This window comes from Megascapheus bottae, chromosome 10, assembly GCF_031878675.1.
Source record: "Megascapheus bottae isolate mThoBot1 chromosome 10, mThoBot2.hap1, whole genome shotgun sequence".
Taxonomy (NCBI): Eukaryota; Metazoa; Chordata; class Mammalia; order Rodentia; family Geomyidae; genus Megascapheus; species Megascapheus bottae.
Window position 1 is genome coordinate 41,133,265 of NC_143518.1, and position 22,580 is coordinate 41,155,844.

The 22,580-nt window shown below is 42.2% G+C and overlaps 1 protein-coding gene across 2 annotated transcripts in view; it reads right to left on the reverse strand.

Moving 5' to 3' along the window:
• The window catches only part of Tuft1 (tuftelin 1), a 42,306-nt gene that overhangs the window by 12,506 nt on the left and 7,220 nt on the right, over positions 1 to 22,580 (reverse strand). The window contains exons 2-7 of one of the 2 annotated variants that reach the window (XM_090340998.1): positions 12,536 to 12,610; positions 12,038 to 12,139; positions 8,612 to 8,698; positions 7,238 to 7,327; positions 5,422 to 5,487; positions 594 to 707 (exon numbers count right to left, since the gene is read on the reverse strand). In XM_090340998.1, the coding sequence (XP_090197124.1) occupies positions 594 to 707; positions 5,422 to 5,487; positions 7,238 to 7,327; positions 8,612 to 8,698; positions 12,038 to 12,139; positions 12,536 to 12,610 (534 nt within the window). The remainder of the gene's footprint in view (positions 1 to 593; positions 708 to 5,421; positions 5,488 to 7,237; positions 7,328 to 8,611; positions 8,699 to 12,037; positions 12,140 to 12,535; positions 12,611 to 22,580) is intronic. The other variant, XM_090340999.1, reaches the window with a different exon arrangement.

The window sequence follows — 22,580 nt, forward strand, 5'->3', positions numbered from 1 at the left end:
CACACAACACAACTTCTGGCCTTTTCTGAGTAGTTTACTGGAGATAAGTCATCTGGACTTTCTTGCTGGCTTCAAACCATGATTCTTAGATCTCAGCCTCCTGAGTAGCTAGGATTGCAGGAGTGATCTACCAGTGCCTGGCAGGTACAGCCCTTCTACCACAACATAGACTTACCTGCTCACTCAGTCCACATTTCTAAAAACCCACCTCACATCATGTGTAGTACCAGACACTGGAGATTCAGCAGTGAACATGACCACACTAGTTCTTGCTGATGAGGCCTTGGAACCTGATTCTTATCATGGTACATACAAAAGGGACTTCTCAATTACACAGAAAGGACTTCTCAATTATCTCTGTCCCAGACCAGTACTACTGCTCAATTTTAAGACATCGAGAATGAAGATCAGATCTTTGAAATACAGGCAGACTTGGACAGCAAATACTATAATGTCCCAGGCTTTTAAGGCTTGCTTTCCAGTTGGTAATACCCAGTCAGGAAAATATAAATTCCATGTGGACAGAGTCATTGGATTCCTGTATCCAGTAATTCATCCATTGGGGCACCTTCTCCCCAAATTCTAAATCTTACCTCAAAAGCCACACGGTCTGACTGCTGTTGTCGTTCAGCCTCCTGTAGCTTGGCAAGCAGTTTCTGCACAGTCTTCTTCAAACTCTCCACATCTTGGGTTTCATACATGTCCACCTATAACCGGAGCACAGAAGGGAAGGTGAAGCCACCATTTTTCTTGGTAAGAGAAGGTCCCCATCCCTATATCTCAAAGGCTTAGACCATTTGCCAGGTTCACATTCATGAAAGAATTAACATCATACAAGGTGAGAGCAGCTAGGAGTTATATTCTCCCTTGGTAGTGTCTTAAGAACATTATTTTCGGACACTCAGCTGTATGATTTCTTAGCAGGTACATGTATGCTACCTTTCTGTATATATCTTGCTTTCCTCCATTAGTAGAGCTCTAAGTGCACACAACATGCTTTCCTTTGGCCTAGACTTTCCTCAAGAGCAGGAACTATGTCAATCCCATCACAACAAAAGCAGCCTGAGGGCATTGTTGTCAACATTTAGTATAAAGATCAGTAGAAAAAAGCCTAATAGATGGATGTGTTTAAATCAAAAGAACCCAAGGAGTGCAGGCACCTGATTTGATGCAAAAAGATCTATCTCATAGAGGTTACTGCTAGGTGTCTCTCAGACACACCCACTGTGGGCTGGTAATGAGGGCAGAGCTGGCATGTAGGGTCTTGCCCTCATCTCTTCTGCAAAGGCAGAAGCTATAGCTCCCAATACCCTGAGTGTCTGCAACACCCTGAGTGTTTGATGGGGAATCTCTCCCCATCTTGCACAGAATCAGTAATGCCTTCCCAGTTGTTGCTTTATTATAGGGCCCTGTGGTTCTCCATTTCTGTGTCTGTAAAGCAGGGGGAAGATTCCTTACCATGCTCTGCCTCCAGCTGCCTCCCAAGTGGTAGGATAATATATAGGAGGGCTTTGAGCTTACAACAAGAAAGCAGCTAATCAGATTACCGGGTGGTATTAGAATTTGTTGCCAAACATGATAACTCAAGGAAAAAGAAAAATCTAAATTGTACATGTAAAGCCAGTGGATAGAACCACATTTAAAAATCTGGAATTAATAAGTTATCTTGTCTCATAACCATAAGAGACATGGAATTTTTCATGAAACTGTTTTTTTCAGGTAAGCTCAGTGAAATTTATCATTTGCTGGGAACACACACACACACACACACACACACACACACAGAGAAAATACTACTTCATCACATGATACAATATGAAGCTAAAAACACTAAAACTTTCATGTAAGGAGGAATGAGAAACTAGATTTTAAAGCAATAACATATATCCTAAAAACATGGTATTAGGTAAAAATTGGGGGGGGTAGGGGAATCTGGGAAACACAAGCTCATCACATAAACAGAAGATATTTTATTTCCATATTTAAAATCATATATTAAATACATTAGGGAGAATGGAAGAAAAAGAAAAAAACTAGTAAAACCCAACGAAAACCCTTGGGGAAACAGTGATAGTAATGTGCTATGACAGATAGATAGATATCACTCCACTCTGCACTTGAAGGTTCACAACACCTAACCCAAAAAATTACCCTTGGGGCTGGGTGTGTTGCTCAGCAACAGAGCTCAAGCCTATTTAATATGTGCAATGGCCTGGGTTCCATGCTCAGCATTAAAAGTCAAAATCAGGGCCAGGAGTTTGGCCTAGTGGTAGAGTGCTTGCCTAGCATGTATGTACCACATACATAGAAAAAAGTCAGAAGTGGTACTGTGGCTCAAGTGTAGAGCTCTAGCCTTGAGAAAGTCTGAGGACAGAGCTTAGGCCCTGAGTTCAAGGCCTTGAAAACTTCAAGGCCTGGCCAAAAAAAAAAAATCATCAAGTCAAAAAGGCAAACAGAAGCAAATGCAAAGAAAGACTAGGTTTTGGTATACTTTTAATATTGTAAATACATATTTGCATTAAAGAAAAATTAAATGTTTCATCAAATTATGATTTTTTTCCTCTGGGAATATTAAATATTGATTTTTCTTTCACTTTTCCATACTTACAGATTTTTTCTAAAGTATTTCTAAGCATGCCTTACATTTTTTTGTTTTATTTTGTTTTGTTTTATTTTGGTGGGTCATGGGGTTTGAACTCGGCCTAGGCACGGTCCCTGAGCTCTACAACTCAAGGCTACCACCATACCCCTGGGCCTGGGCGTTGTCCTTGAGCTCTTCAGCTCCAGGCTACTGCCCTACCCTAGAGCCAAAACCCCCTTCCCATTTTCTGGAGGTTAATTAGAGATAAGAGTCTTAGGTCCTTTTGTGCACTGGCTGGCTTTGAACCCTGATCCTCAGATTTCAGCCTTTTGAGTAGCTAGGTTACAGGCGTGAACCACCACACACAGGGCTTATATTCTTATATAACTACAAATACCACGGTTTTAAATTATATAACAAAAATTGTTTGTTTTGGGTTTTTTTTTAAAGTATTGTCATGAAAGGACATACCATGCAGTTATTTAAAAGAATGAAGCAGGTCAGGAGTGTGGCTTCGAGTGCTTGCCTAGCATGCACGAAGCCCTTGGTTTGATTCCTAAGAACCACATACACAGAGCCAGAAGTGGTGCTGTGGCTCAAGTGGTAGAGCACCAGTCTTGAGCAAAAAAAAAGTGTTCAAGGACATTGCCCAGGTCTTGAGTTCAAGCCAGAGGACCAGCAAAAAAAAAAAACAAAAACACAAAAAAAACGGACCAAGACTATATATGCTAACATGAAAAGAAGGTTGCAATATACTACTCTTCAAATAAAAAATAAGCAAAGAATAATATATCTACCATGAATTTGAAATATTTGTATTAAGTTGTATTATACATATATTTATGTATGTATATATGGTATACTTGATATACACTTTTCTTTGGCCGGTCCTGGGACTTGAACTCAGGGCCTGGGCACTGTCCTTGGGCTTCTTTTGCCCAAGGCTAACACTTGAACCCAGCATCACAGCTTTTTCTGTTTATGTGTCACTGAGAAATTGAACGCAAGACTTTGATTAAGCAAACCCTCTACCACTAAGCCAACATTCCTGACCTGATATACACATAGTGTTGTGTTTTTTGTTGGTACTGAAGTTTGTATTAGCTGGGACTCTACCACTGAAGCCACACACCCCCAGATCTTTTTGCTTCCGTTTTAGAAATAGGGTCTTATGTTTACATCCAGACCAGCATGGACCTTTTTTTTTTGGTCAGTCATGGGGCTTGAACTCGGCCTGGGCGCTCACCCTGAGCTCTTCAGCTCAAGGCTAGTGCTCTACTCCTTGAGCCACAGCACCACTTCCGGTTTTCTAGTGGTTAACTGTAGATAAAAGTTTCACATTCTTTAGTGCCCGGGTTGGCTTCAAACTGCAATCCTCAGATCTCAGCCTCCTGAGTAGTTAGGATTACAGGCAGGAGCCACTGGTACCCAGCTAGACCTTCTTACTTATGCTTCTCCAACAGCTGGGATGACAGGCATGAACCACACATCCAGCTTTTCATTTGTTGAGATCTGTCTTGTTAGTTCTTTGCCTGGGTTGACCTCTAACCATGTTCCTCCCCATCTCTGCATTCTGAATATCTAGGAATGAAGGCATGACTCACTGTGTCCAAGTATATACAACATTTAAATATGAGTATGTATACATAGCAAAATACTCTAGAATATTGACATTATTAGAATCATTTGAAGAGGGTTTTTTGGGGGGGAGAGTGGAGGAAGAATTACTGGAAACTTGAATTTAGGGCCTCAAGATAGGCAAGCATTTTGCTTATTATTCAGATAGGGTCCTCTGCTTTTTTTTTTTTTTGCCAGTCCTGGGGCTTGAACTCAGGGTCTGGGCACTGTCCTTGGACACATTTTGTTCAAAGTTAATGCTCTGACAGTTGAGCCATAGCGCCACTTCTGGCCTTTTCTGTCTATGTGGGACTGAGGAATTGAAACCAGGGTTTTATGCATGCTAGGCAAGCACTCTACCATTAGGCCACACTCCTGGTCCAGGCCAGTGTTTGACTCAACCCTACCTCTGCCTCCTACACAGGTAGGTATTATAGCTGTGAGCCACTATGCCTAGCACTTTAAAAGTTCTGATGCCCAGGGTAGGCCCCACATCTCAGAACAATTATAGTCTCCAGGGATAAGGGATCCAGGCATCTTCTTCTCTATGTGCATACATGCATACTTGGGCCTTGTGTTGAGTTAAACTCAGCTTTTTTGTTCAAAAGGTGGTGCTCTACAGTGACTCACCTCTGTAATCCTAGCTACTCAGGAGGCTAAGATCCAAGGATCAAGGTTCCAAGTTAGCCCGGGCACAAAAGAACCTGAAACTCTTATCCCTAACTAACTCCTAGAAAAACAGGAAGTGGGGCTTGGCAGTATCCTTGAGGTGAAGAGCTCAGGGACAGTGCCCAGGCCGAGTTCAAGCCCCATGCCCTCACAAAAAAAAAAAGGTGGTGCTCTACTAATTGAGCTACAGATCAGCTTCTGGCATTTTGGCTGGGCAATTAGAGCTAAGAATGTCAAGGACTTTCTGTCCAGGCTGGTTTAGAATCTTGACCCTCAAATCTCAGGTTCCTAAGTGGCTAGGATTACAGGTGTGAGCCACTGGTAATGGCTTCAGACATGGTCTCCTTTTAAGTGGAGACCAAAGTTGAGAGGCACTGCCCTAGAAGGATTTACCTATCTCAATCTGCCGACAATGGATACTTCCAAGCAGTGGGTTTAGGAAAGGATACTTTCTACTTTTTATTTCTCTATTGTGTATATTCCCGTAAATAATTATTACTCCTGGAGACAGAATGGGATATAGAAATGTATCAGTCACCAAATCTGTTACCTACCTCTGATGAAGTATTATATAGGGTAGTGGGACTCTGACCAAAGCCATTTGGCTTTTCTAGCACCACCTGTTCAAAGAAAAACAAAAGACAATGTAACTAACAAACCAACTAACTTCAAAACATATTCCTAAAACTTTAGATCTAGACACATGACAAGTATATTTGACTCTAGATCTCAGTGGCAAAGAAGCAAATAAGAAGGGGAGGAAGTAGGAAGGACAGAAAAGAACAAGAGAGAGAAAAAGTTATTAGGTAAGGAGGTGGGAGTGGGGGAAGCACAGGAGGGAAGAAGCAGGCAAAAAAGAAAAAGATTTCCAGTGCTTCAGAGGCAAACAGAAACCAAAGTGAATGGAAAGTAGCCTTAAGAAGGAATACTGTCACCTTCCTAAAACCTTGCAGTAAATTGGAAAGTATGTAAAGCCTATTCCTTCTGGGAAAACAAGCAGCTGCTTGCCACAGACAAAGCTTTTTTTTCCCTTTGCCCATTGGGATCCTGACAAGGCTTAACAAAGCATAATGAAATGAGGAAGGAGGCTACAGTTCTTTCCAACCCACAGCATGATCACTCATCCTAAGACTGCTAAGTTGGTGCTAACAAGCAGCTCAGGCTTTTCAGTTAGTCTCTGAGCATCTGAAGTTCAGTTCTTCTGCTACCTGACAAAGTACCTCCCACCAGCCAGATGTGAGATCACCCAACTTAAGTTCTATTTTCAACCAAAGCTAAATGGGTTAGGGAATTTTCAGCCAACAAACCTTAAATCGTGTTCTAAACAAAGAGGAACTTTCCTTAAAATGTTCCTCAGTCCTTCCTTTCCTTTTTTCTTTTCTGTCCTTCCTGCTTCCTTCCTCCTGTTAGGTCACGATTCTCTTCAGGGGGAAGAGGAAGGGGTTGCTGGAGAAACCCCCAACCCCTGAACTGAAGTAATATAAATGAAGATGAGAGTCAAGTTACCAAGGGATAGCTCTGCTCTCCTGAGAACATTCTTGCTCTAGAATTTTGAGAAAAGATGGAAAACAGGATCCTAGATCTTCCATCCAAGGAAAGATTTACACAACTTAGTCACGCTTTTCACATCACCCACCCTGGTCAGGATTAGGGACAGAGAAATGGAAGTGAAACTGTGAGCTCAAGGAGTTTTCCATCCCAAAGTAGAGATACTATACACACAGACAAACAACAGACTTCCTTTATATTGTACATGCCACCCAAACCGAGCAAGGTCAACTTATAAAAAGTTTGCTATATCTGTTTATTTATTTTTGCTGGTCCTGGGGTTTGATCTAAGGGCCAGAGCCCTGTCCCTGAGCTTCTTTTGCTCACGACTAGTGCTTTACCACTTGAACCAAAACTCCATTTCTGGTTATTTTGGTAATTTATTAGCAATAAAAGTCTGATAGACTTTCCTTAATGGCCTTCAAACAGTGACTATCAGATTTCAGTCTCCTAAACGGTTAGGATTATAGGCATGAGTCATCAGTGCCAGGAAAAAGTTTGTATTTATAAGTGACTGTTGTGTGTGTGTTTGTGTGTGTGTGTGTGCATGTGTGCAATAGTACTTGAGTTTGAACTCAGCCTCACACCTGCTAAGCAGGTGCTCTACCACTGAGTCATGCCCCTAGCACTTTTTTTGGTATTACATTAATTGTCTTTGCAAAAGTGCATTACTAGACAATTGATCACAGAATCCTTACAGATAATAGGATTTGTCAATAAATTAGGACCATTTATGAAGCTTTAATTTAGTGTGGTGTTCTAAGAAGCCAGCATCCTCTAGAACCTCTCTCTTCCAAGCTACGGTACCCCATTCCCTGTTACCTGTATCTCCTGTTGATTGAGAGAGTCTCCTAGATCCCTGTCAAGCTTGCTACTTATATCCTCCCGGAGCTTCTGGAGACAGTTCCTGGCCTGAGGATGGCAAAGCAAGATCCTTGAGCTTCAGGGTAGGGAAAGAAACAACTTTGTGAGCTGCCTCCCTCCCCCCACTTATTATGAATTTAGCACTAAGCACTGCCTGGGGGACAGAGGAAATTTGGTCAAGTGGGGAAAGTCTCCCCTGTACAACAACAAAACAGATGAACCCCCAAACCTGCCTATCATTCTAGTTAAGGAGAAACACAACACAAAGGACAAATAACATGTATATAGTATACAGTTCAATATATGGTAATAAATGCTAAGAAAAACAAGCAAGGGAGGGGCTGGGAAAGGCTGGGGAGGTAGCTGACAGCACTAGATGGAATAATCCAGACAGAATAGCTAGGTATATTATACTTCCTAAGTATATGTTGATGTGTGTGTGTGTGTGTGTGTGTGTGCTGGTACTGGGGCTTGAGCTCATTCTCACTTAGCTTTTTCATTCATAGCTGGTGCTCTACCACTTGAACATACCTCCATTCCAGTATTTGCTGATTAACAGATTGGATCCAAAGGGTCAAAACAATATTTGAGAGAATGATGGAGGGGTGAGCTTGATCGGGATACATTATATATATATGAACATGTCAAAATAAAACCTTCATAGCCGGGCACGGTGGCTCATGCCTGTAATCCTAGCTATTTAGGAGGCTGAGATCTGTGGCCTGGCTCAAAGGTAGGGTGGTAGCCTTGAGCTGAAGAGCTCAGGGACAGTGCCCAGGCCAAGTTCAAGCCCCATGAACTACCAAAAGAAAAAAGAAAAGAAAAGAAAAAGAAAATCTTCATATACAACTAATTGATGTTAATTTTTTATTTTTAAAGTAGGAGAAATTGTGTGCCAGTGGATATCCCATGTTTGTAATCCTGGCTATTCAGATTAAGATCTGAGGATCAGAGTTGGAAGCTAGCCCAGGCAGGAAAGTTCATGAGACTCTTATTTCCAATTAACCACCAAAAAGTCAGAAGTGGAGCTATGGCTCAAGAGCTAGAGCTCTAACCTTGAGTAAAAAAGCTGTTGGACAGGACTCAGAACTTGAGTTCAGGCCTCAGAACTGGCCTGGACACTAAAAAATAGTGGAAGAAATAAAAATTCCTCACAAATCATTAAATAAGTGAATGAACAAATAAGTATATTTGAGATATGGAGTATACATGGCAAGTATAAAGTGAATATAAAGGGAACAAAAGGAAGAAAGACAGAACCCATAAAAGAAAGGATCCTCAAAATGTAAGGTATAGAGAAATGGTCTAAGACCTCAAAAAAGGAGTACCAACCTCTTGAATATACTGGACCTCACTCTTTAGCTGGTTAATATTCTTTTCATGGATCATCTTGTCTCCAGACCTTCCCTTCAAGTATACCTGAAATGGTGACAGTGACACTGTATGTTATAAGACCTCAAGTTCAATTAATTCCATATGAAGACATGGCCTCATCTATTGATGGAATGCAACCTATTACCACAAATTCACAGGGAGACAATCTGGTGATTCAGATAAAAAGAGTTAAACAATACACTTACTCATAGACTTACTAAATCTACAAGTAGAAATATATCCTAATAAGTTTAGCCAAACATTACATAGCCATGGTCATAAACACATGTTTGCAAATTCATGGAAACGAGGCTGGAAGAATACATACCAAACTATTTACTGTGACTTTTCCTGTGGAAGGGGCTATGACTCTGCATACCATGCTTGAATCTTTCACAATTAAGAAAATCTTTCTGTATTGCTTGTATTATAAAATACATCGACACTTTACTAACATTTATGTTCAACAAAATGTTGTATATAGAGCCAAGCACAATGGCTCACGCCTGTAATCCCAGGTACTCAGGAGGCTGCGATCTGAGGATCAAGGTTCAAAGCCAGACTGGGCACTGAAGAATGTGAGACTCCTATCTCCAATTAACCACTAGAAAACTGGAAGTGGATCTGTGGCTCCAGAGGTAGGGCAGTAGCCTTAAGCCGAAGAGTTTAGGAACAGCACTCAGGCCCAGAGTTCAAGTCCCACGACCGACAAAATAGGTAGGATGGAGCTGAGCATGGTAGAATATTCTTGTAACCCAGATACCCAGGAAGCAGAAGCAGGAGGATTGTGAGTTTGAGACCAGCTAGAGAAAATTTACTATGATTATATCTCAAAAAAAGCAAAAACTCTATAGAAAAAAAAAGCCTCTAAAATGAAAATAGGAAGCCAGGAGCTTACATCTGTAATCCTAGCTACTCAGGAGTCTGAGATCTGAGGATCATGGTAGAGTGCTTGCCTAGCACGCATGAAGACCTGGGTTCGATTCCTTGGTGCCACACACTTAGAAAAAGCCAGAAGTGGTGCTGAGGCTCAAGTGGTAGAGTTCTAGCCTTGAGAAAAATCCAAGGACAGTGCTCAGGCCCTGAGCTTAAGCCCAAGACTGGCCCAAAAAAAAAAAAGAATATTCAAAATTCAACAATTCAGAGAGGATTTTAACAACTATTTTTTCCAGAGAAGATATAAAAATGGATACATGATGGTCAAAACATAAAACACAGAACATGCTCTGGAAAATGTCTACAAGTTTCTCAAAAATTTAGCTTTCATCTGTAATCCTAGCTACTCAGGCCACTGAGATCTGAGGATGGGGTTCAAAGCCAGCCCAGGCAGCAAGGTCTATGAGATTATCACCAATTAACCACCAGAAAACCGAAAGTGGCACTATGGCTCAAAATGGTAGCGCACTAGCCTTGAGCAAAAGAACTTAGGCACAGAGCTCAGGCCCTGAGTTCAAGCCTCATGACTGACCCCCCCCCAAAAAAAAGAAGTAACATGTAATCTAGGAATTGCACCTCCAGGGATAAAGCTAGAGAATTGAAAAGATGTATTAACATCTTTATATCTTCATTTTATAGATCAAGCTTCATACAAAAATTATTAGTAAGGGCTGGGATGTAACTCAGTGGCAAAGCATTTGCCTAGCAAGTGCAATGTCCTGGGTTTGATCCCCAGTACCAAAAAAGAAAAGAAAGGAAAATTATTAATAATAGCTAACCTGCAGTAGCAACCCAATGCTACCAACTGATGGATAAACAAATGTGATAAATTAATTCAGTGGAATATTATTCAATCATTAGAAAGTGAGAGCTGGGAAACTGATAGAGTGCTTGCCTAGCACACATGAAGCCCTGGGTTCGATCCTTCAGTACCACATAAGCAAAAAGCCAGAAGTGGCACTGTGACTCAAGTGGTAGAGTGCTACCCTTAAGTAAAAGAAGCTCAGGGAGAGTGCATAGGCTCTGAGTTTAAGCCCCAGGACCGAAAAAAAAAAATGAGTACTGATACTTGCTACAAAACATGCATGTACCTTGAAAATATGCTAAGTATATGCTAAGTAATGATTACATTGAATCCCATTAATACATATAATTGGCATGCATTAATTTAAAAGATTAGGAAAGAAATGTATATGATTACATTTTTTTTTGCCAGTCCTGGGCTTGAACTCAGGGCCTGAGCACTGTCCTTGGGTTTTCTCAAGGCTAGAGCTCTACCACTTGAGCCTCAGCACCACTTCCGGCTTTTTTCTATGTATGTGGTACCGAGGAATAGAACCCGGGTCTTCATGCATGCTAGGCAAGCACTTTAACCACTAGGCCAAACTCCTGGCCCCATATGATCACATTTCTACAAAATATCCAAAGTAGGCAAATTCAGGAAGATTAAAAAATAGAAAGCCAGGGCAGGGAGGGAGTTTGGCCTAGATGTAGAGTGCTTGCCTAGCATGTACAAAGACCTGGGTTCGACTCCTTGGTACCTCATACATAGAAAAAAGCCAGAAGTGGTGCTGAGGCTCAAGTGGTAGAGCTCTAGACTTGAGAAATCCCAAGGACAGTGCTCAGGCCTTGAGCTTAAGCCTAGGACTGGCAAAAAAAAAAAAAAAGTTAGAAAGCCAGGCATGGTAGCTCACGCCTGTAATCCTAGGTACTCAGGAGGCTGAGATCTGAGGATCATGGTTCAAAGCTGGCCTGGGCACTAAAGACTCTGAGACTCATCTCCAATTAAGCACCAGAAAACTAGAAGTGGTGCTGTGGCTCAAGGTGTAAGGCCCAGGCCTTATAACGGACCAAAAAATAATTTTTTTAAATAAAGCAATCTTTGAAAAATAATAAGTATTTTGATTTTTACAAACTTTTAGAAAAACCATCCTATCTATCCCATGCTGGAGGCCAAATTACCACAGGCAGTCTGTGGTCCTCTGGTCTTAACTAAGACCTGTGCAGGATAGCCAAGTGTGGTGGCTCAGGCCTGTAATCCTAGCTACTCAGGAGACTGAGATCTGAGGATCATGGTTTAAAGCCATTCCGGGCAATACAAAGCCAGCTGTGAGACTCTTATCTCCAATTAATCACTAGAAAACAGGAAGTGGGGCTATGGTTCAAGGATAGGGCGATAGCCTTGAGCTGAAAAGCTCAGGGATAGCTCCCAAGCCCAGGGGTAGGGCGGTAGCCTTGACTTAAGAGCTCAGGGACCTGCTCAGGCCAAGTTCATAGCCCCCAAAAAATAAAATAAAAAGACCTGTGCAAGAGACAGCCAGGAGCTAGCCTCTCAAATCTGGTTCTTTGCAGTCAAACCATATGCTACCTTTGGCAATGTTTACCACTCCCTCTCCTACATTGACTAGGAAAAAAGTAAGGAGGAAAGGGGAGGAAAATAAAGCATACCTTAATGATCTCCTCATGTCCATCGTTGGATTCCACCAGTTCTGAAGCCAGGGAATGACCAGTTGAGTGGCCAGACACCATGGCATAAGTCTTCCTGCCAGCCTGCCAGAGAGAAAAGTGGCTCAAAAAGGACTCTGCAAGCCCAGGACTCCTGACCCTGAGCAATGCAGGAGACTTGCTCTTCAAAAGACTTGACGTATTAGTCTGAGATCCCCTCCAGACATCATTTAGAACCTCTAATAAGCAAACAGCAGCAAGAATGTTGAGTGGGGAACATTAGTAGAACCCTCAGGTTAGTTTTTAATTTAGTGGGGGGAGGAGATCTCCCCATCACCAAAAGCAGCCCACAATGCTGAGCTCCACTGAGGGTGTCTGAAAGGAGATGCTCCCAAGCTTGCAGCAGCAAAGGCAGCTTCCAGCAGCACTGGGGTGAGGAGTCAGCAGCAAGGCAGAAGAACTGGCCAAGAACAGGCCTTGCCCCACCAGAAACCTGGATACCTTCTGGGCTATATGATCAAGTTCCTCTCCTGTCAGTTCACTCTGGAGAGTCAGCCTGAGAATGTCCACGCTGCCCTAATAATGACAATGACAGCAACAATAATCCCTTACCTAGTGCACGTGTTTTTGCCAGCCCCATAAAATGGGCTTTGTTTACGCCTGCCAATTCACAGACAGTAAAAATGAGGTCCAGAGAAGTAGTGTTAACTTTCCCAAGATCAGATCATTCCTGGGTGTTGGAAAATCTCTAGGTCATATGACAGTCCTTTTCCCACCACAACAGAGACCATAAAGTACACTGGTCCATGTAGCACCAGTGGGGCTGCCCTGAGTTCCAGATTATAGGAAACACATTGCCTGGACACTTCTTCCCAAATGATGGAGAAGTTATCCCTGGACTGGTCATCTCCAACCCAGAATTTCTTCTCCTGACAACCAGCCACAAAGTTACAGAAGCTCTTTTAGAAGATTAGGATTTTTGAAACAAACTGTAAGGAAATACTAGAATTCAAACCTCATTTCCAGGAGCCCTATGAAAACTATCCCAATGAAAGCAAGCAAGGTAACAGATTTTTATCTAAAGATCGGCCTCATTTTCTTTCTTTTCTCCTTCCTTCCTTCCTTCCTTCCTTCCTTCCTTCCTTCCCTCCTTCCTTCCTTCCTTTCTTTCCTTTGCCAGTCCTGGGGCTTGGACTCAGGGCCTGAGCACTGTCCTTGGGCATTCCTCAAGGCTAGCGCTCTACCACTTCCCTACAACACTACTGCTGGCTTTTTCCATGTACTCGGTACCGAGGAATCAAACCCAGGTCTTCGTGCATGCTAGGCAAGCACTCTTCCACTAGGCTACACTCCCAGCCCCCAGCCTCATTTTCTAAGGATGAAGCAGATTTCATTTTATAACTCAAAAGACAAAAACAAACACATTTTATGGTTAAAAGCTGGTGGATCGTGCCTATGATACCAGCTACTCAAGAGGCTTAAGATCTGAGGATCTTAGTTCAAAGCCAGTCCAGGCAGAAAAATCCCTGAGACTTTTATCTGTAATTAACTATCAAAAAGTCGGAAATGGAGGCATAGTTAAAATATTAGAATACTGGCCATAAGAGAAGAAGCCAAGCAAAAACTCAAGGCCCTGAGGTCAAGCCCTGGTTCCAGCACACATGCACGAGCACGCACACATGCACGAGCACCCACACATACACATGCACATGCACACGCACATGCACACGCACATGCACACGCACACACAGTCACTATGAAGCTCAAGCTAGTCTCTAATTCTCATTCTCCTGCCTCCACTCCCCTGGTGCTAGAATTTTACGTGTGCATGCCCACACCCAGTAAAGCTCAGTGGATTTCTTCTGAGAGGGGATGGATAAAAATTGAACCCAGAGCCTAGATGGCTCATGCCTGTAAACCTAGCTACTCAGGAGGCTGAGATCTGAGGATCCAGGAACAAAGCCAGCCTGGGCACAAAAGGACCTGAGATTCTTATCTCCAATTAACCTCTAGAAAACAGGAAGTGGGACTCAATGGTAGGGTGGTAGCCTTGAGCTGAAGAGCGCAGGAACAGTGCCCAGGCCGAGATCAAGCCCCATAATCCACCAAAAAAAAAAAAAAAAAAAAAAGATATTGAACCCAAATGGGCCAGGAGTTTGGCCTAGTGGTAGTGCTTGCCTAGCATGCATGAAGACCCAGGTTTGATTCCTCAGTACCACATACATAGAAAAAGCTAGAAGTGGTGCTGTGGCTCAAGTGGTAGAGCTCTAGCCTTGAGAAAATCCAAGGACAGTGTTCAGGCTCTGAGCTCCCAGGACTGGTTAAAAAATTGAACCCAGAGCCTTCTACACACTAAGGTAGTTGCTCTAACATTAAGCTACTGTAGCTCTCTAGCTTTACAAAAACACTAAATGCCCACTAAGCAAAAGCTAAAAACATACAAGACTCTTCACCAGCTGGGTCAACTCACTTTGCTTGTTATTGTCCTTTATTTCTTCTCTTATCCAATACATCCTCGGCTTTTCAAGTTCACTATCATTGCTCCCACCAGTTCTCTTGCTTTAAATATCTTTGCTTCTCATTTTTTCCTAGGGCATCTATGAGTTTCACAAGTGTCCACGTTAAAAAACCACATCTTCATGACGCTGCCTAGCATCCTGTGGAAAACATTCTCCTCTCCCTGAATTCCTTCAGAACCAGTCTCCCATGGCATATGCCTCTCTGTTATTTATGTCAACTCCTTAAGCTCCACTGTCATTCACAGCTCTGAGCACAGGTTAACTACTTTTTGAATGCCCTGTAAATGAGCTGTGATATTTATGTTGAGAGAATATTACAAAAGAAAGAGGGAATGATTTCAAAATAGCCAGAATGACTGTCAGTCCTTTTCCTCAGGACATGAGCTTAGACGCTGATTAAAATGCCAATTCCCTATACCTCGAGGCAGCTTAGAACAAAAGAGTTAATAGCCAATGAAAATCAAGCCCAGTGTGTTTCACTAATCCAGGCATTCCAGTAAAAAAAAAAAAAAAAAAAAAAAAAAAAAAAAAGCATAAACAATTAGACTGGGTGGGAGCCTGGAAAGATTCTCCCATCCATTCTTTCAGATGAATTCCTGGGGTTCATTAGAATCCCAGATACAGGAGAGAAAGAAATGAATGAGTTAAAAGTACTCATAAACAAAGGCTGAAATTTTCCTTCTCAAACGTGGCAAAAACATAAACATACAAATCCAAGAGGCCAAGCAAATCCCAAACAGAAAGACCTTAAATTCATATTGCCATAAGTCATAAACTTATAATCATAATGAAAGACTAATTTAAAAAATCTTGAGGATAGGGGATGAAGAAAAGACAGGGAAGTAAGTTTTACCTGGGTACATTATTTGGCATACAAGAAAATGTCACAATGAAACTCGCTCTTAGACAACCAATATATACTTTTTTTTTTTTGGCAGTCCTGGGGCTTGAACTCAGAGCCTGAGCACTGTCTTTGGGCTTTCTCAGGCTAGAGCTCTACCATTTAAATCACAGCACCACTTCCAGCTTTTTCTACTTATGTGATACTAAGGAATGAAACCCGGGTCTTCGAGCATGCCAGGCAAGCACTCTAACACAAGGCCAAACTCCAGGTCCCCAATATATACTAATTTTTGAAAACTTAAAAGCAGCCAGAGAAAAGTGACATCTTATCTAAGGGAATAAAACAATTGGTATAACAGATTTTTGACAGATTTGGATATCCAGTAGCACAAAAAGACAAAACAAAACAAAACCACATACAACTAGACAAAAAAAAAAAGTCAGTAGGAATAAATAATTATATTTATCATGCTGGGCACCAGTGGCTTACATCTACAATCCTAGCTACTCAGGAGAGTAAGATCCAGGGTTCACAGTTTGAAGCCAGGTATGGCAGAAAAATTCAGGAGACTCTTACCTCCAATTAACCATCCCTAAAAAAGCAGGAAGTAAGGCTGTGGTTCAAGTGGCAGAGCACTAGTCTTGAGCACAAAAGCTCAGGGGCAGGAGATTGGCCTAGCGGTAGAGTGCTTGCCTAGCATGCACAAAGACCTGGGTTTCGTTCCTTGGTACCACATACATAAGTGGTAGAGCACAAGCCTTGAGAAAGCCCAAGGACAGTGTTCAGGCCCTGAGTTTAAGCCCCAGAACTGACAAAAAAAAAAATAATAATAAAAATAAAGCTCAAGAATAACGCCCAGGCCCTGAGTATAAGCTCCAGAACCAACACCCCCCCACACACACACATGAGAATATATAAAAACAATACTATCAATCAAGTGTCAGTGGCTCTCCCCTGTAACAAAAGAGCTCAGAAATAGCTCCCAGGCCCTGAGTTCAAACCCTGCAAACAACAACAAAAAAAAAAAAAAAGAAGGAAAGAAAGAAAGAAAGAAAGAAAGAAAGAAAGAAAGAAAGAAAGAAAGAAAGAAAGGAGGAGGCTGAAAGATATAGGTGGTGGTAGAGTACCTGCCCAGTAAGAACCAGTACCAAGAAACAAGTCTCCAAATTAATAATTTAAGCTTCTACTTCAATAATTTAGAGAGTCATTGTGTTGGCACTTGCCTAGCATACTTGAGGCTCTGGGTTCAATCATCAGTACTAAACAAATTTAAAAAGAGAGAGACAGAGAGACAAGGAAGGAGGGAGAAAGAGAGAGAGAAAGAGAAAGAGAGAGAGAGAGAGACAGAGAGAGAGAGAGAGAGAGAGAGAGAGAGAGAGAGAGAGAGAGAGAGAGAGAGAGAGAGAGAGAGAGAGAGAGAGACAGAGAGAGAGAGAGAGGGAGAGAGAGAGAGAGAATGAATGTCAGGGTAGGGGGCTCATACCTGTAATCCTAGCTACTCAGAAGCTAAGACTTAGAAGACTGAGGTCTGGAGCTAGCCAGGGCAGAAAAGTCTAAGAGACTCTATCTACAATGCTGAGCTAGAGGTATGGCTCAAGTGTTAAAGTGCCAGCTATGAGTGAAAAAGCCAAGCAAGAGCACAAGGCCCTAAGTTCATGCACCAATACTGGTAAACTCACACACACATATGGCCATTGCAAAATTTTCTGTAATGGAAAAGCAGTATATACAACCTTAGAGGCTCACTGACAAACAGATGAATTGATTAGCTCTGATATATTATAGCACAATGACCTACTATTCTGCCATGAAAATAAATCAACTATAACAACATGCATTGACATTAATAAATCTCAAAATTAATGTTAAGTTAAAAAAAAAGACAAAAAAAAAAAACCTCTGAGACTAGGAATGTGGCTTAGTGGTAGAGATCTTGACTAGCATGCATAAGGCCCTGGGCTTGATTCCTTGGTACCACATAAACAATGAATAAATAGTTTTTATGGTTTTTTGTTTTTGTTCTTTGTCAGTCCTAGGGCTTGAACTCAGGGCCTGAGCACTGTCCTTGAACTCTACCTCACAGTACCACTTCTGGCTTTTTCTGTGTATGTGATACCGAGGAATCGAACCCAGGGCTTCATGCAAGGTTGGGGAGAATTCTACCGCTAGGCCATACTCCTGGCCCAAAACAAATAGTTTTTGTTTTTTTTTTTTAAAAAGCCCTATATGGGGGCCGAGAGTTTGGCCTAGTGGTAGAGTGCTTGCTTAGTATGCACGAAGACCTAGGTTCGATTCCTTGGTACCACATACATAGAAAAAAGCTGGAAGTGGTGCTGTGGCTCAAGTGGTAGAGCTCTAGCTTTCAGAAAACCCAAGGACAGAGCTCAGATCTAGAGGGGCCCTTGGTTGCTTCAAAATTATGATAACTAGTTGTTTATTAGGCTGGTTGTTCAGTATATAGTTTCCATTTTATTGTTATGCTTTAAAACTTTCTATATGGCCAAGTCATTTTTCTTATCAGGGAAGCATTTTTTTTTTTCCTTCACATAAATCCTGTGAAGATCTGGGCACTGGTGGCTCACACCTGTTATCCTAACTATCCAGGAGGCAGAAACCTGAGAATTGTGTTTCAAAGCCAGCTTAAGCAGAAAAATCCCTCAGACTCTTATCTCCAATTAATCAGCAAAATGCCATAAGTGACGGCAAACTGAGTAAAAAGCTAAGTAAGGCATGAGACCTTAGTTCAAGCCACAGTATGAGTATTCACACACACACACACACACACACACACACACACACACACACAGCCTGCAGATAGTGTTCTTAGACCAAATGAATAGCAAGAATTAAAGATACTAGTAAGATCAGGATTAGTGAGGATGCAGGGGAAAGGACTAGATTCAATGCATTGCAAATCCTTTGACCCAAGAATTACACATTTAAGAACATACCCCAAAATACTGTGAAAAACAGCTGACTACAAAAAAAACTGCAAGAAACAGCAATATGTCCTAATAAGTGAATGAATGGATAAAATAACAATTCAAGAGACATCAACTGGGCGTAGTGGCTCATGCCTGTAATCCTAGCTACTGAAGATCTCAGTTCAAAGCCAGCCCTGGCACTGAAGACCCGAGACTCTTATCTCCAATTAATCAGTAGAAAAGTGGGCCTGTGGCTCAAGGGTAGGGTGGTAGCCTTGAGCTGAAGAGCTTAGGGACAGTGCCCGGGCCTAGAGTTCAAGCCCCATGACTGACAAAAAACAGAGAGAGAGAGAGAAAGAAAGAGAGAGAGAGAGACCATCAAACTATTAAGTATCATACTGCTCTTATGAATATCTAAGAATTGATAAGAAAATATCACCAAGAATTATTAAACAACAACAAAAAAAAACCAACCCCAAAAGCTGGGAATGGTGAGACCTATAAATCCAGGTACTTAAGAGACTAAAGCAAGAGAATCTTAAGTTTAAGGTCAGCCCCATCTACAAAAAGAGTTTAAGGCTGACTTTTGCAACTTACAAGACTACCTCAAAATAGAAAATAAAAAAGAGCTGAATACCAAGTTCAGTGGTACAGTGCTTACCTAGCATATTCAAGATCCTGGATTCAGGCTGGGAGTTTGGCCTAGTGGTAGAGTGCTTGCCTACCATGCACAAAAGACCCAGTTTGATCCCTTGGTACCACATACACAGAAAAAGCTGGAAGTGGTGCTGTGGCTCAAGTGTTAGAGCTTGAGGAAGGCCAAAGGACAGTATTCAGACCTGGAGTTCAAGCCCCAGGACTGGCAAAAGAAAAAACAAAAAAGATCCTGGGTTTACTCTCCAGTAACAAATGAATGAATAAATGAGAGAAAGAATAAGAGGAAGGATGGTGGGGGGGGGGAGGGAAACGGGTACCAAGACATGTGAAAGGGTATCAGTGTATGTGAATTAATGCACCTTCTATCTGGCAAATATCATGTAACCCTTTTACTAATTACAATAAAAAAAAAAGAAAAAAAAAGAGGAAGGATGGAAGGAAAGAAGAAAGGGAGGGAAATAAGGAGGAAGGGAGAGAATCAGACATTAATTCACAAAATATGACTTCTTGTTTAAAGTACATATGGACTAGTCATGGTACTGGTAATTGCCGACTCCTATAACAGCAGATACTGTATGTAGGATCCCCCTGGGCCCTACTCAAAGGGCTTTACATGTATTAACTCATTTAAACCTGGCAATAGTATATAGTAATTATCAACATCCCCATTCTATAGATTTTAAAACTGAAGCACAGAAGAATCTTGTTCAAAGTCACACAAGTACACAGTGCCAGACAGAATTAAACCTAGGTCTTGTGACTCGTTGGGGCTCTAAACCACCATGCCACAGAACAACTGTTGAAAACAAATACATAGGTGCCACTAGCTCACACCTAGCTATTCAGGAGGCTGAGATCTCAGAAACAAGGTTCAGAGTTAGACCAGGTAGACTGAGAGATTTTATCTCCAATTAAACAGAAGATACTAGACTGGAGACTCAGCTTAACTAGTAAAGCACTAGTCATGAGTGAGCAGAATTCAAGCCCCAGTATTAGCACACACACACACAAAAAGTAAGCACAAGGCTCAAGTGGTAGAGGTCTAGTCTTAAGAAAGTCCAAGGACAGTGCTCAGGCCCTGAGCTCAAGCCCAGGACTGGCCCAAAAAAAAAAAGTAAGCACATAAGAAAACAATGAATTAATATACACTGAAGAAGGGTAGGAGCAAAGCTTTTCTTCCCATACACTTCCACAGTATTTAAAATTTTAGCAACGAAAATGTGTCTGCAGAACATTCCTATAATAAAACATAGAGAAGGAAAGAAAGGCGGGATTCAGAGGTGGAACGTGAACTCTGACTGATTCTCTTAATCCTTGAGCAAAGCACTTCATCTCTGGGCCTCAGTTTTCTCCCTGTAAAGTAGGGGTGACCAGAGCCACATTGCCCACAATTTAGTCAGGGCAGGTAGATGTGAAAGAACAATGTGAAAGTGCTTTGCAAACCATAAATCATTTCACAAAGGTGAGGCACCATTACTTTCCCAAGTAGCTCTGCGGGCAGAGGGTGGGGAAAGCATACAATCTAAAAGGAGTTGATGAAAAAGCTAAGGCTCTCAGTACCTCATCATCCTCCAGAAGCAGAGAACACTGTTTAAATCTACAAGGTCACCAACTTCCCCCCCTCAACCCCAACTCAGAATAAAGGATGGAAAACCTAGGGTTTTTGTCTGCTTGGCGTGATTAGTTGTTCTCTGAAGCAGGACGACCTCATTATTATAAGCCAACTCCAAAAAAGCCTTAGAGACATCTCAAAAATGTCTGGCGGGTCGTTCCTACGAGGCACTTTGGGAAGAGCAAAATGTGAAGTGGACGCTTCTTCTCTAGGGAAAAAGGAGCAGCACTAATCACAAGGTAAGCCACTTCTAACCTCATAAACACTTTCAAGGAGAAGCCCAGCTACCTTCAAATTACAGGCAGCCTTTCTACTCCATTCACACAACTCTCCAGTGGTGACTCATTCCTCAAAGCCAACCAGGGGTAAACATGTAGCTAAGGGCTTAGAGATCAAGACCTCCAGGAGAAGAGATAGGAGATAAACAAGGAGGCCCCAGAAAGATAAGCCTGCCAGGCTGCAGAGGTTCTCACACCACAGGCTTATATGTGAAAGAATAGACTTATGGGAAAAAAAATCTATGATGGGAGGGTGGGGTAACAGTATGATGAGAGAATGGGTATCAAAAGCTCTTGGTAAATGGAAGGCAAGCACAGGAGAGGTCCTGGGCTGGAGATCCAGTACCTTGTATTCCACTCTGCTCAATCCTGTCCCCTCTCCCACTTGAAGGGTACAAGATCTCTCAAGCTACCATGTGCCCACTCTGAAAAACCAAAATTGCCATCACCTAGTAATACAAGCTTCCAAGAGGCCAGGATGGGGAAACCCAATAACGTCAAAGAAGAGAAGCCAATGGGTGGCTGGGTGATGGTCCTCTCCCAACCCACATGTTGTGTGGGTTTTGGGAATCTGATATTGCCTTCTACAAAAGGGCTCTTCAGGACCGGGAGTTTGGCCTAGTGGTTAAAGTGCTTGCCTAGCATGCATGAATACCCGGGTTCGATTCCTCGATACCACATATAAAAAAAAGCCAGAAGTGGTGCTGAAGCTCAAGTGATAGAGTTCTAGCCTTGAGAAAGTCCAAGGACAGTGCTCAGGCCCTGAGCTCAAGACCCAGGACTGGCAAAAAAAAAAAAAAAAGGGGGGGGCTCTTCACTGAGTAGAAGACAATCATTCTTCCTTCAGCCAACAAAATAGGCATTTGCTTTTTATCTGACTGCCTACCCAGTGGCATGAGCTGGACACACTGTGAAGGCTGAGCTGAGTGACTAGGAGATGACATTAGAAAAAAGGATTAAGAGCTGGGCCCATGGCTCACACATATAATCCTAGTTACTCAAGTGGCTGAGATATGAGAACCATAGTTCAAAGTCAGCCAGGGCAGAAAAGTCTGTGAGACTCTTATCTTCAATTAACCACCAGAAAACTTGAAGTGAATGCTGTGGCTCAAAGTGGTAGAGTACAGGCTTTCAGCAAAAGAGCTCAGGGACACTGCCCAGGCCCTGACTGATTTCAAGCCCCACAACAAACAAAAGAAAAAAGAAGAGAAGAGATGAAAAGGCGAGGAGAGAAGAGAAAACTGGGTGGTGGCTCACATCTGTATTCCTTGCTACTCAGGAGGCTAAGATTTGAGGATCTCACTCCAAAGCCAGACCAGGCAGAAAAGACTGTTAGACCCTACTCTCCAAAAAAAACATTACTCAGAAACAAAAACAAAAACAAAAACTGAAATGGAGCTGCAGAGCTAGCTAGTAGAGCACTAGCCTTGAGCACAAAGACGGTTCAGAGACAGCATCCAGGACGGGAGTATAAACCCAAGGACCAGCAAAACAAATAGAAGAAGAAAGAGCAAGGGGTATGGCACTCTAAATGGCAGCCCTTTTCATTAACCTGAAACCCTATGTGGAGGCCTAGCAAGGGAGTGTGGTATAGAGTGAGGTAGGCTCCTAAACCCCACTCTAAAGGAGACATCTGCTGCAGATCCTGTCTCCCTCTAGGACACCTATTTAGTGCCCAGGCAGCCTGGCATGAACGAAGGGTAAAGGAAGTT